Here is a 14076-nt window from a genome sequence, read left to right on the forward strand (position 1 = left end):
TTCAACAGTTCTTTGGTTGTTGCTGCATTGTGGGTCAACTTAATCTTCTTAAGATGCTCAGTCCAGCAAGAAAAGTACAAAATGAAGAATGAATAACCGAAACCTTAAAAATCAATTGGACAAAATGCAGCAAAGTGAAAGACAAAATTATAGAGAGGACCCTTCTCTGCATCATGCACATGAGCAGAGAACAAGAGCAGACCTGAGGCAGATGCTTATCTCAAACTAACCAGTCCACAGCGTGTGTTTGTCATACAATACCAAAGTTGAAAAATGGCTCATGTTTCAGGATGAATATAACAATAGGCTTGTATAGACTTTGGAAAGCACCTCAAGACAATTTGTAATGTAATAGACACTATGTAAACAAATGGAATTAAACTGAACTTATATTAACAATGATGATACTCATAGGATAAATAATTATTGAACCCAATTGATCACATACAATACAGTTTCAATTGTCAACCGTTGATTATATTTTCACTAGAGACTGTCATATGATTGTTGCCAGGTGTTTTACAGGCAGCACACACACATCCTGAGAAGGACAACTTATATATACCGGTAACTTACATAATCACCTCTCCCCCACCATGCGAGACAACACGTATGAGGCTTTTCTTCTCGAATACTGCATTTGGTTTTTCATTTAAAAGAAAAGCAAGTGGTGCTGAATCATTTCAACAAGACAGGAAAAAAAAGATGTAAAAGAAAAACCATGAGAAATTAGATGACCTAGTGTAAAGAATATGTCTGAACTTTAAGGATTTGATGTGGATGTTTCCTCTGTGACAAAAATGACAAGGGGCCCGGTTTCCCAGATCAGTTAAGTAGTTCTTAACAGCGAAAGACTTCTTTCAAACCATCTTAAGGAGCCTGTGAAAGAAGTCTTTCGCTGTTAAGAACTACTTAACTGATCTGGGAAACCGGGCCAAGATAATTTGTCATAGTATTGCACCATCAGTCACCTTTGTTTTCCTAGATAACCCGCCATCATCACAGTAATCGCCAGCACCAGCAGAGCACCAAACACAACCGCCACATAACACTTCTGCTTGTGTCTTACTAGAACCAAAGAGCTAATTATCATCAGTAATGCACATGCAGACATCACCACGACACGGTCAGGAAGCAAATGCATCAAACCAGCTCCTAAATAGGATTTGGTTAGTTTGCAGTTTTGGTCTGACCGTGGTATTTTGGTGCTCTGCAGCTTGTAGACCACGCTGCACCACGGATCATTCATCACAACATCTGTGATTCTGAACACTTCATAAGTAGGAATGAGCACCTGTCCGATTAGCTTTGTACTGGAGTAGTACGTGATGTCGGCGCCGAAGCACGTGTAGATCTCAAAACAGGAGACATTGCCGCTGAGCTCAAATGACTCCCTGTTTGATGCCGCCCAGGTGAAAGTGCCAAAACGGATGATTGTGTTGTTGATATTTTGGTCAAATCGCTTCCATGACCTGTGATAGGTGGTCCTGCAGGATGTCTGCTTGTGTCGCAAAGCTTGAATGGCTTGAGTCAAATAGAAGTAAAAATAGTGGAAATGAAATCCCTCTGTGTTGTACTTGTGCTTTCCTGTTTTCACCGCTGTGTTAAAATCTTCCCGGATGTGAGCAAATTTTGTGTACATAAGCACAACTATGGCGTGGTCATCTTTCAGCTGCTCGTGCACAGGTTTCCTTGCGTTTCTTTCAACTAAAGCCCAGGCAATGCTGAAGTTTGTGTTGAAATGCCACTCAAACACACCAAACAGGTCGATCAATGAGGCTGTTTCAGACCGACAGCCAGCGTACATGTCATCAATGGAATCTGTCGCCAGATCCAGAGGGGAAACATCAGGCTTGGTTCTCTGCAGTGACAGATAAGAGGCAGCACTGAGTTAAATCAACAACTGTGAACATTTTCAAATAAATTAATATGTCATTGCTTAATTCATATATTAAACAACTGTTATCTCACCTGTTCAGGTCTCTGAGGCCACCAAAGTATTAGATACGGGTCATTATATAATACAAGTACAACCACCATCAATACACAAAGACCTGTCCAGTTTCTCAGTAATTTCAGCCCACATGCTGATCTTTTCTCAAACTTCATATCTGGAAAACAAAACAAAAAAGATTAATGGATATTGACCTTGTATTATTATCATGTATGAATGCACACCTTTCATCCACACACAAACACTAACCTTGATCAGAAGCAAAACAAGACTTACCTTTCTCCTGCAAGTGTTTATAATAGTGGTATGGTGTTCCTCTTAAGGAGAAAAGTCAGAGAAGTGTAACACTGAGTTGTTTGCCAAGAGGGAGGTTCCACATGAGAGGAGTTACAGGAACAACAGCTAGACTGCACACGCCTTGGTCACTTCAGAGCTGCATGGACTTTAACTTGGACAGGATGTTTGCATTTTGTTTGACGACACTTTTTTTTTTTTACAAATTGTCTTAGTTTCTGCATGTTGTTTGTATACATTTGCCATTTGTAAATGAAAGCCATTGTTCCACACGGGGTCTGTTACACAGGTAGGTTTACATTCTCAGAGGAAGTTTCTTCATGTGGTGATACTAGTAAATCCTGTTTGGTAGCAAGTTTAGGAAAATGCAAAAAAAAAAGTAATTCAGATGCAAAACCACAAAACCAGGGGACATTTTTGAGGACTACTCTCTCATTGCTGTTCACTTAATAGAAATGCAAACATTTTGCAGTTTTCAATCCTTGTTTCATTTTGTTCAGGGTTACAGGAGGATCTGGAGGTTTTCTTAGCCATCACCAAGTGAGAGGTGGCAAACATCCTGGACATGTCACCAGCTCAACACTGTGTGTATTAAATGCATGTTTTTGCCTTTTCCTCTGTTGCTGGCAGTTTTAGGACTTTACAAACATCTTGGTGCTATCACAAACTGGTAGTGTGAAATTTTTTTTTGGGGGGGGGGGTGGGGTTGGTGACATCCACTGCCAATCCAGGAAGCAGGAACAAGGAACACATGGAGGCACACATCAAGCACTGGAAATCTGCAACAAAAACCACAAACGAAACACAAAACCGACACGGAGCCGACCAAAAATACGAGCAGCAATCGACCCAAATCTCGAGATCCGAACACGGTCTGAGCTAAGCTACCGCTAACTAACCCCGAAAACTACAGAGCAAGCGTGCAGGTGAACAAGCCAGTGTGTAGCTATTTGTGCGTATGTGTACATGTATATATATATGTATATATATATATATATATATATATATATATATATATATATATATATATATATATATATATATATATATATATATATATGTGTATGTGTGCTTGAGTGAGTGTGTGTGTATATGTCTATGTGGCTATGTGTGTGTGTGTGGGTATGGGTGTGTGTGTAAAAATCCTATCAAAGCTCCACCTGAAGTGTATGAATAGTGGGGGAGGGGGGGAGGCAACCCCGCCACCCGCGAGACCAGGGGCCGACGAGGAAGAACCCAGAACCCAGGCCACCAGCAACCCCACAGAGGGCGAGAAGATTATTATAATAATAATATTATTATTATTATTATTATTATTATTATTATTATTATTATTATTAAATGCATCCCAACTGTGTAACTGACAAGGATATCAACATCTGCAGACAATGTTAAATTCAAACGCTAGTAAATAGTGATCGGATAGGAAGGAGTTTACAGGCGACACTAAAAGATTATAGGGTTTTACACCGTAGGCGAGGACAAAATCGAAGGTATGATTAAAACAGTGCGTCGGCTTGTTTACTTTTTGTGAGTGGCCATTAGATTTTAGAAGAGAATTAAAAGCTAATTTAAGATTATTGCTGTCAACATCCATGTGAATGTTAAAGTCACCCACTATGATGACTTTGTTTGTACTGATCACTGAACCAGATAGGAAATCTGAAAACTAAATAAGCAGGGGGCCGGTACACTACCACTAACAAAACTAACAAACTAACAAAACTGGCTTCTCTGATTTCCAGTTTGGGGGTTTTGGACTAAGAATAACGCTTTCGACCATATTATAATTGCATTTAGGTTTAGATTTTGTTTAAAAACTGGAGTTATAGATCGCCGCTACTCCTCCGCCTCGACCCATGCTTCAGGGAGTATGACAATTAGAGCACCTCTGCATCCTGGCCTGGACCCTGGATTATCAGGGGGAGTGTCTAATAATATAAAATAAGATTTGCACCATCCCAGCTGGGATGATGCTGTCTCTTCTAATCAGACCAGGCCCAAAACCTCTTTCAATTGTCAAAAAAAGGCCCCATCGTGTTCTGAACACCACAGAGACAGCCAGCGACGGAGTGATGACATATGGTTAAACATATCATCACTTAAAATGTTTGTGCAATTTAAATTTGCACAATGTGCTTTGAAAATGTCTGTATCTAGGAGGAGTATCTCCCTTAATTGTTGGAATTATGATTTTATCTAAGTTTTAGTTGGAACAGTGTTGCTAGAGAGGAATGTTACACTTTGTAAAAAATCTATTGGTCACAGGTTATAAACAAATTTGGTGTATAATTTAAGCCTATTTAAAGAATTGCATAACATATGATGGATTTTTTACGGAGTGACTATTTGCACCAGGCTACAAATAGCAAGCCCCCACCAGCTGAGCTATTCACACCCTGTTGACATATGAAAACAGATGTGTTGCATGTGCACCAAAGTGTCTGCAACCGAAGGCGTTTTTCACTTGCCCATGCACATGTGCACCACTCTAAAATTAGCTAGGCTAACGACTGCGCTCACACTTTTGTATGAATTATTTTTGCTCTTATGTTATTGTAAGATATTTTGAAGAGATTAATACCTGTCAATCACTGTTGAGCTGATGGATTTTTTTTTTTGTAAATATTTTTTTTACATTTTTTTTCTAATAATACATGGGTGCAAATAGCATACATTGATATTGGTAGCAGGGTGTAAATAGCCTACGCATCAGTACTTGCACCCGGGTGTAATAGCCTAAGCCTTGATTTTAATGGAAACTGACGCTGAACAGTGTAAATTCTGCTGAAGTAGTGTGTCACCATCTACTGGAGGCTTTTTGTAATCGTTTGTAAATTTGTGCAAAGAAAGGTTCAAGCTTCCTTTTATTCTTCCTTAAGTGAAGGCATTCAGATTCTGAAAATCAGGTGACATGTCTGAGTACACATTACAGAACAGAACCAGTTTTACATCTCAACATCTCTGCCAATCAGATTCACTTCAGCACCTTTATTTTAGCATCCAACAAGCGGAAATTTAATACAAATGCTTTATGTTTTGAGATATATTATTTATCAGCTGCCCAAACCGAAATAAACCATGGATAACTGCTGACCTGAACGTGTAACTGTACAACAAGAGAGATGCAATCAGTTGGTTTCCTTGAAGCAATAATTATTTTATTGGTTCTGTATTAATTGGACCGCTTTGGAATTAGTTGAGTTTTATTGAAGTGATTTGACATGACATTTGCAATGACTTGGCACCAAATAAACATAAAAATGTGTCATTGCGTGAGTCATTTCAAACACACACATCACTGAACCATCTGAATAGAGTTGCAGATGTGTTCTTTTGTTTACATTTTATTTCATCATCCGCAATTAAATGAGATACTGTAGATACTTCTTGATGTTTAAACTAACCTACCTCTAGACATGATGTGTTTTGTCAGCACATTGACTTTTCACCTGGCTTCGCAGGCAGGAGGGTTCCCCCCTTATGAGCCAGGTCCTGAGTTTCTCCCCTCCTGAAGGGGATTTTTTTTTTTTTTTTGCCACTGCCACTTAAAGGTTTTTCTCCTGCTAAGGGGTTTATTTTTTTTACTTGCCATTGTTTCTTTAATGTTTGCTTGGGGTCATGTTCTGGGTCTCTGGAAAGTGCCTTGATAAAATTTGTATTGTAATTTGAAGGTATATAAATATAATTGAATTAAATATATTTAGCCCATGTTTAAACTTTTGACCAAGATATTTATTTAACTTTATTTAAACAAAAGGCACAAATATTTTTTAAACCTAGTCATGCCTAAGTATATTTGGTATGCAGTTGTACTTATCGTTTTGATAGTAGCCATTTTCACACATTCTGGTGTCTTTGTGGTAAACTTCAAGATGTTCCGTTTTAAAATTCCGTCTTCCATAAGTACGTTTGTCGCGACAGGAGGCAGGAGGAGTGAGTAGTGATGTAAGCAGGATTTTATGGGACTCTGAAAGTGGCTGTTCAAGGTATCTGAACAGAAGAGATTTGTTGCTCCAAATTACTTCTCATATTACTTTTTAATCATACGATAACATCACTCAGACAATATATTTTGGGCACAACATTTTCTTTCTGCACCTTTTCCTCTGTTGCTGGAAGTTTTAGGACTTTACAAACATCTTGGTGCCATCACAAACTGGTAGTGTGAAATTTAGAATTTTGGGATGGGTAATATTATTTTGCTTATCTAAAAATAAAATAAAGACCAAGTCTTAGTATATAAGCACAGATTAATGTAGTGACAGATTGATTGATACAAGTACAAACAGAGGAAGGTGGAATGTGGTATTAAAACATTTTCAAATGTCATTAATTCCATTACTCCCACTAAGGCAAAGATTGTCTCTGGTAAGAACAAATCTCCATGGAAAAATGCCCCACTAGCTCTCGTTCTAGGTTGTACATGAGCAGTTGCGTCTCTTCAATACAAGAGATTGGAGCTTGTCCTGCCCTCCTGCTCCCAGATACATTTGAATGGAGATGGAATTACCACCACCCATGCTACGTCTCTGCCGTCTGTCACAAGGTGCAGCTCAGTGAGTTGGAGTTGGACGATGCAGGAAGAAGCAAAGTGGTGAAAGATAAATGATTTTCATTGAAGTCACTTAAAAGGAGGACGCTCAGGAGTTTCTTATGTCCAAGAATCATGCAGCTGTTCAGACAACATACAAAATATCTGGTCAATTAATATGTATGTTGTTTAATATTTCTGATATTGTGGTGCTTGAACTTAACATTTCGTGTTACTTTGCCTGGAAAGTAAAGCTGAACTTTTGTCTTATGGTCCTGTTCAGATTCCTTCCCTACTTTCTCTGGAGAACACAGTATCAGTGTATCTCAGCTGGCAAAGACATGCCCACACTGTTTGTCTTTTACAATACTTTTAATCGTACAAGTGTATTGTGCAGAAAAGTGGGGAACACACCTTAGAATAGGCCATGTATAATATAATATGCTACTTGTATAGGTGTTAATTTGCATTTCCCCTTAAATGAACACATAATACATAAAATTATATATAAAAAGGTATATTAGGTTTTAGGTTTGTGACACCATCTTAGACTGTGCACAAGAATGGTTCTCCTTTACCAAGCAGCTGATCAGTGCTGCACTGCTACAGGCAGACAGATTCCAGCAGTACAACAACCCTGAAGCAGCACTGAACACCACCATGGAGGTTTATCCTCTGCTGAACAAGTTGAAAACTGAACTGGCTCTCATCTACAGCAATCGTGAGTTCAAGAGCTGCTGTCATCCCTGACTTTAACCATGGAGTCATGGAGAAATTTGCTTCTCTCAAGGATAGGAGGGCAAAATTTATGTACAAAAAATAAGACACTGCATGTCATTATAATGTTTTTCCGTTGTACATAACAACGTAAATGAGAAACAGAATGAACAGTAACACAATCACAATAGCTAATAAAGTTTATTTATTCATTTCAGAAAAAAGTTAAACAATAATTACAACAAAGAACCAAATGAAAGTCAAAGGCCAGTAAAAATATAACAAGTACAATAATAGTTAAAGTGGAAGAACAAAGAGCAACTTCCAGCAGCTAGGCAAGAATGGCTCCTCTGGGGTCTGGTTCTCGCAGCAGATGTTCTTGAAGCAAACACCTGCACGCGCAGGATGGAGAGCTGCGGGTTTACTCAGTCACCAATCCACGACTCAGACACTCTGCTTCACGAGACAAGTCCCAGATACGAGAAAACAGCTCCACAGGCTGGCTGAAGTCAAACCTCATCGGAAGGAAGAAGAGGAGTGAAATGATTGGTCCTTTTATCCAAACAAGTTACAAAAAAATAATTTTCCTTCAAACAGTACAGCAATCACAAAATCAAAGTACAGCAGGTTTATTTACTTGATAAAAGCCAATCACCTCTCGACATGGCAAGTGAACATCGAAGCAGCCACACCACTACAATGCAAAGCATCAACTTGTTTTACAACTTAGAGACTATTTCTGCCCTGCAAGGTCATCTGGGGCAACTGCAGAACAAAAAAAGTGCACAACAATATTTGAATAGAAACAAAATAAACCAAATTGAATTCTGCATGTTCAATACAGAACAACTTCATGGAGAAACAAACATTAACCCCAGTCTGAGACTAAACCTTTCATTCATGTCTGAAAATAACGCACTGTCTACACAAACGCAAAAGATTTTTTTCCTTCTTTGTCACATTGACGTCACGTCGGTAACGAAGCCTGGAACAAGTTCAGAGTAAGAAATCTGCTATAATCATCAACAGCAGTATTTACAATAGCTATTGTGTTACTCTTTTAAACAGAGCAGAGATTAATGTTTCATAAATGTTTTGCATTCTTTTAATAGCCTGTGGTGGATCAAACATGTCCCTGGGTTGCTGTTTTCCTGACTAGAGAGGTGGCCGACACCAGACCAAAAGCATGTAGCATCTATACCGAACAGATCAATACAGGGGGACAAGAACCGGTATAGAGCATGTTTATCCTTCAGAGGCAAAGACAAAAGCTACAGTTACAGATAAAGAGCTACAGATTTTTTTTTTCTTTTTAAATTAAACAAACTTAAGTGGAAAAAATGTACAATTTATTGACAAAATTGTTTTTATCTCTGGAGTTACCACCCTGCCTAACTGGACTTTGGTCCTGCAAACCCAACACCACAGTGTTGCGACACATTCCTTCATTGTTTGTTAAGATGTCAAAGACTACAAACGAGCAAAATTAATTTGCGCTGTTCAGTCAGTAACTGCATGAAGAAGGGAAATGACTCATTTCCTAGGAAACAACAAGTAAGCTTTGTTACTTCAAAGTGTGGTTTGATATGTTTGAACACCTCTGCATCGACTCGGGCCTCGCTGCAGCAGCGCATGAGCTTCAGTGGCTTCTTCACACCATGTGAACAACAGGTCGGCCTGTGTTTAGTATGGAACATTAGAAAAGGAAATAGAAATAATCTAATTTCCAATACATTGTTCGGGACGGGGGCTTCAAGCAATTGTTCAGTCAAACAGATGTGAAAATGTGGATAATTCTATACAACCTTCTTGTTTTATACAACATACTGCTGATAACCTTGTGCTTTTTGAATTACTGCTTTAAAGTGTGTGTGTGTGCGTGTGTGTGTGTGTGTAGCTTGTAGGGGAGAGCAAACGTTTATTTGCATGACATTTTTAGGTCACCGGGCATGCCTTTTATTCACAGGTGAGGTTAACCAATGAGCCTTGTGCTCCGCCCGAGGACCCGCAGTGATGCAGAGGCACGTACTGTAACTACAGATATGAACCAATTCTGTTACAACTTTGCTAATCAATGCAGGATTATAAGCCATTTTAATTCAACTAAATGCGATAGACGACAAGCAGAAAAATGCAGTTAATATCTGTAGCTAAACTATAAAAGAGAGTTCGGTTAGGTGATGATATAATTGAAGCATGCAGAGGCACTGAGTTCAAAGAGTTTATAGGCCTCCCGTATATACTCCGGACATGCTCACATTTCACTCCAAATCTGCACTTTCTGTTTATAAAAAAAATGAATTCAGACTTCCAATGGAAGCATTCATTTTTTTTCTCCATACAGTTGCATTACTAAATATTCTGTACCGGCCCATTTACAGTATAGCGTATATACTTCACACAATATCTGAATATGTTGTGAGCATCCCATGCAGCATATAAAAACCCTCTCTTTGATCAATGTCGTATGGAAAAGAAATCATCACAGAATCAACTGCTGTCCTACAGTATTTGTTTGCTTTTTAAGATTTTAGATGGAAACACAATCCAAAGATGACTAATGGCTCTCTGGAGAGGACGTTCCTGTGAACACTGATGAAGCACATACTCAAGTCAGCTTGACACATGTGCCCTTCTTTTCAACTTTAAAAAAAGAAAAGAAAAACTCCCCTAAAATGGCCTGGTTCCTACATATATATGACATTTAAGTATGGTAATTAGCTGATTTGATCAAACTTGATGAAATTGATGAATACAAGACGTCCAGCATTAGTTTGAGGCAACATTTGACCTTGCTATGAAGAAATACTTCAGTCCTAACAAATTTGACCTCGGTACTATTTAACTGTTCTCTTAAAACGACATGCTGCTGATGTAATGACCACGAAATCTAAAAGGTTTGTGATGCGTAAACAGTCCTGGGGTTAATTAGACTGGTATAATACATATTTACTGTATCATCATATCTGTGGAGGTATAAAATTCAAGTGTTTGGCAATAAGTAGGGAGAGAGGGGGACAGCAACAGCCCTGCCTTTGGAGTGTGAGCCAGGTAGAGTCAGGGAGTCCTGAGGTGTATTCTCATAATGATTGTACTGATCTTGCATCTCCTGTGTGACTGCACTTGGAATGGGAAAGATGGGAACAATCTGATCCACAGGCCAGCTCCAAAACGGCTCAAGAGCAAGTGTCGTGGATTTGTCGTGAGTGTTCTTGGCCGTTTTCCTTTCCGTGGGTTATTCTGACATTATCATCTCTACTGTGCAACTCCAAGTTGGTGTCATTGAGTTAATTTGTAATTGAATAAAACAAGCATTTTTTTTTTTTTTCAAACTAGAAGTGGACAATGTTCATTACTAGGCAAACACTGTCTGAGCTAAAACACCACTGGCTCTGTGCTGTCAAGGCAACTGCTTCAAAGATGCATGAGTTTATAGCCAGCCTTTTCTGATTACAGGAAACATAACCGAACAAACGAGGAGAAGAATGTATTTACATAACTACCAGAGAACAGAAATTATTTTGTTTTTTTAACAAACATCATGCACAGTTGTTAGAAAGATGTGGCCTGCGGCTGGCTACACTCAGGCTCAGCCGTGTGAGGGAGCGGCCTACCGAGGCCTGCTGAGCCTACAGCTGCCGGGATGGCATCAAGGACACTGACGAGGACGTCTAGGAGATTGTTCAGGATTATGGCAATCATTGGATATGGCTAAAGAACTTGAATGTCAGGGCACTGGTGTTTTGAGGTTAGGTTAGTCTCACTGAGCTCATAAGATAATGAGTCAGGGGGAACAGGGAAAAACTAAGGTCGGGGGACACATTTCTACTGTCCTACTGCTCGCTCATTTCAGCAGGGTCAGGACTGGAAGGCGCTGCAGCTGATTGAAGGTAGTTTGAATTGGGTAGTGGGTTCGAGGGGGAGCTCTGGGGGGCTCCGCTGGGAGCGGGGTCAGGAAGGGTCAGGGTTTCTGGAGCAGACTTTTTGCGGGGTCGGTCCTTGGGGAGGGAGAGGGACTCGGGTGCATCGCTGCACATGGGGGTGGTGGGGGCGCTGGCGGGGCCGGTGAGGGCACAGGAGGACAGGGGCGTCTCACTGATGGAGATCGATGGGGGAAACACCCCGATCTTCTGGTTGGTGGCCTCCTGGATGGTGCGTTCAAACTCTCTCACCTCATCCATCGTCATGTCTGGATTGGGAAGAGATTGAAGGAGATGAATGAGAGCAAGACCTGGGAGAGGAAACGGCTGTGAAGTTGATAGAGGAATAACTGAAAAACAAAACACCCCCACCAAACTCACTGCAAAAACTCAAAATCTTAACAAGAATATTTGTCTTATTTCTAGTTAAAATGTCTCATTTTTAGTAAAAAAAAAATCTCATTACACTTAAAACAAGACTCATCGCTGGAAAAAACAACCATTTTCACCTGTTTCAAGTAGATTTTCACTTAAAATAAGTAGACAAATCTGCCAGTGGAACAAGATTTTTTTGCTTGTAATGAGAAGATAAATCTTGTCCCACTGGCAGATGTTTCTACTTATATCAAGTGAAAATTTACTTGAAACAGGTGAAAATTGTCAAATAAGTGATTTTTCTGGTAATGACTCTTGTTTTAAGTGTAATGAGATTTTTTTTGACTAAAAATGAGACATTTTAACTAGAAATAAGACAAATATTCCTGGTAAGATTCTGAGTTTTTGCAGTGAATTGTCCTACGATGAAAAGTGAATCTTTGTTCCAAGGAAATTGCCAACAACACAAAGTGTAAGGAATTATTATGCTGAGACAAATCTTCAGATTTCTTATAAACTAGATTTGTTTTAGATTTGTTACTCTGTTCCTTCAGTCTAGTTGGAGGAAAACACCGGAAACACTTGTTTCAGTGTTTACTTTCACTATAGTTTAGAACAATTATTATATACTTTATTATGCATCATTTTAATCCTCAAATATAGAACTGAAATAAACTCGTAATACTAAATAATTATAGTCTTAATGTGTCAACAAGGTAAGTGAAGCCCACAGTATCAGTTAAACGTTTTCAACCCTACTTACTGTATGTGAAGTGTCTTTTGTGAGATAATTTTATAGTCATTATGAAAGTTACTAGTGGTCAGGTCTGGTCTGGCATAGTTTACCTTCTATAGCTTTTAAAAATGGTACAGCTACTCCTAAAAGTTTGTTAAAGAGAAAGCAGGACTCCTTAATATTTTTTAAAGTGAATAAGAACTCACATTTCCTCCCCTGTATCTCCACAAGATCCCAGAACCTTGTAGACCAGATACATATTTGTCCATGAGCAAAAATGATTTAAAAAGAACAACAAAAAACATATATTTTTTTACTTTTTTCTTTCTTTTTTTTTTTGCTTGCTCAGTAATTCAGAGACCCACGTCATGTAAAGTGTCCATGGCACTGTGAATAACAACTGATCATTTGGATGTTTTTGACGATTCACTGTTCAGCTCTAAAAAAAAGGAGGAAAAACTAATGAAAAAGTTCAGGAGAACAAATTTTAAGTAGTCATTTTACTCTTTGATGATCATTCCTACGAAACTGAGGCTATAATAATCACCAGCAGTCAGTCATGACTGCAGCCACAGGCATCGTCAGCAAGAGGACAAGAACCAAGCACAAGCGCGTGTAATACGTTTTATAAGCTCACATTCTTCTATTTCTACAGTCAAAGACCAACTGTTTTCAAGTAGGAATGAATAGTAAGAGAGAGCATGAGAGGATGGGCGAGGACAGTTATTCGCAGCAATCACAACCTCAGAGCCAAGCCAACAACAGTAAAAAATATGACAGAGGCGGCAGTGGTGGAAACAATGAAAAAGACACATACACTTGCTTTGTCATGGATCTCTATGTCATCCAGTGAAGATGGGTTTGTTGCAGAATGCTCTTGCTGCTCATGGCAAACTTTAATGTTGGTTTTCTCATGCATTTGTCTCTCGTAATCCCGCACGTCATCCAAAGTCATATCTGGAAGAAGGGGGGGAGGGGTGGAACGGGGGTTGAAATGCTGTCAACGCCTCCACAGTAGCACTCCAGTTCAGATACTTACAGGGAAGGGAGAGGGGGTTTTCACTGAGGTTAATGATGTTAAAGCGCTAGCGTCCCCAGAATCAAAAAGTCTACATGAAAAAGACAAATCCAAGCAACGCGAGCAGGGGAGATGGGTGAGGTTAGGGGGGGCTTCAAGATAAAAGGAGAGCATGAAGAGGCTGGTTGATAGAAATCCCACCGTGCAAAAAGAAAAAAAGATCCACACAGGAAAAGATTTCAGGAGCGTTCACGAGCCATTCGGCTTTCAGAGATAGAGGAAATTAAGGTTAGTGGTTATGAGAGGAGAGGGGTCAAACATGTTTCATGGCAAAGTTCATGTACTTTTTAACTGCAGTTTTTCTAACTGTAGGGAAATGTGTCACAGCTGCTTGAGGGTGCACGCAGTGCTGCCTCGTGTGCAGCATTTTTATTTCAGTAAGTGCACCCTTCTTCCCTGAGCCAGATTTATGATAACTTCTTCATGGGTTTGCAGCCAGTTGGCCTGCGAGGTTTAAAACCAATCACC

The 14076-nt window shown here is 39.4% G+C and overlaps 2 protein-coding genes across 2 annotated transcripts in view; both read right to left on the reverse strand.

The window, feature by feature from the left end:
* Window positions 1-899: 899 nt before the first annotated feature.
* Window positions 900-2346, reverse strand: LOC133452780 (ecto-ADP-ribosyltransferase 4-like). The gene is made up of 3 exons (XM_061732412.1): window positions 2231-2346; window positions 1972-2111; window positions 900-1861 (listed from the first exon to the last, which is right to left on the reverse strand). Exons 2-3 carry the CDS (start codon window positions 2107-2109, stop codon window positions 968-970), a joined length of 1032 nt encoding a protein of 343 aa, XP_061588396.1. The 5' UTR covers window positions 2110-2111; window positions 2231-2346; the 3' UTR covers window positions 900-967.
* A 5338-nt stretch (window positions 2347-7684) lies between these two features.
* Window positions 7685-14076, reverse strand: part of LOC133444402 (cytoplasmic phosphatidylinositol transfer protein 1-like) — a 79529-nt gene continuing 73137 nt past the window's right edge. Inside the window, exon 9 of the mRNA XM_061722168.1 lies at window positions 7685-11688. Coding sequence (XP_061578152.1) covers window positions 11333-11688 — 356 coding nt within the window. The 3' untranslated portion in view covers window positions 7685-11332. The remainder of the gene's footprint in view (window positions 11689-14076) is intronic.

This window comes from Cololabis saira, chromosome 1 (assembly GCF_033807715.1).
Source record: "Cololabis saira isolate AMF1-May2022 chromosome 1, fColSai1.1, whole genome shotgun sequence".
Lineage (NCBI taxonomy): Eukaryota > Metazoa > Chordata > Actinopteri > Beloniformes > Belonidae > Cololabis > Cololabis saira.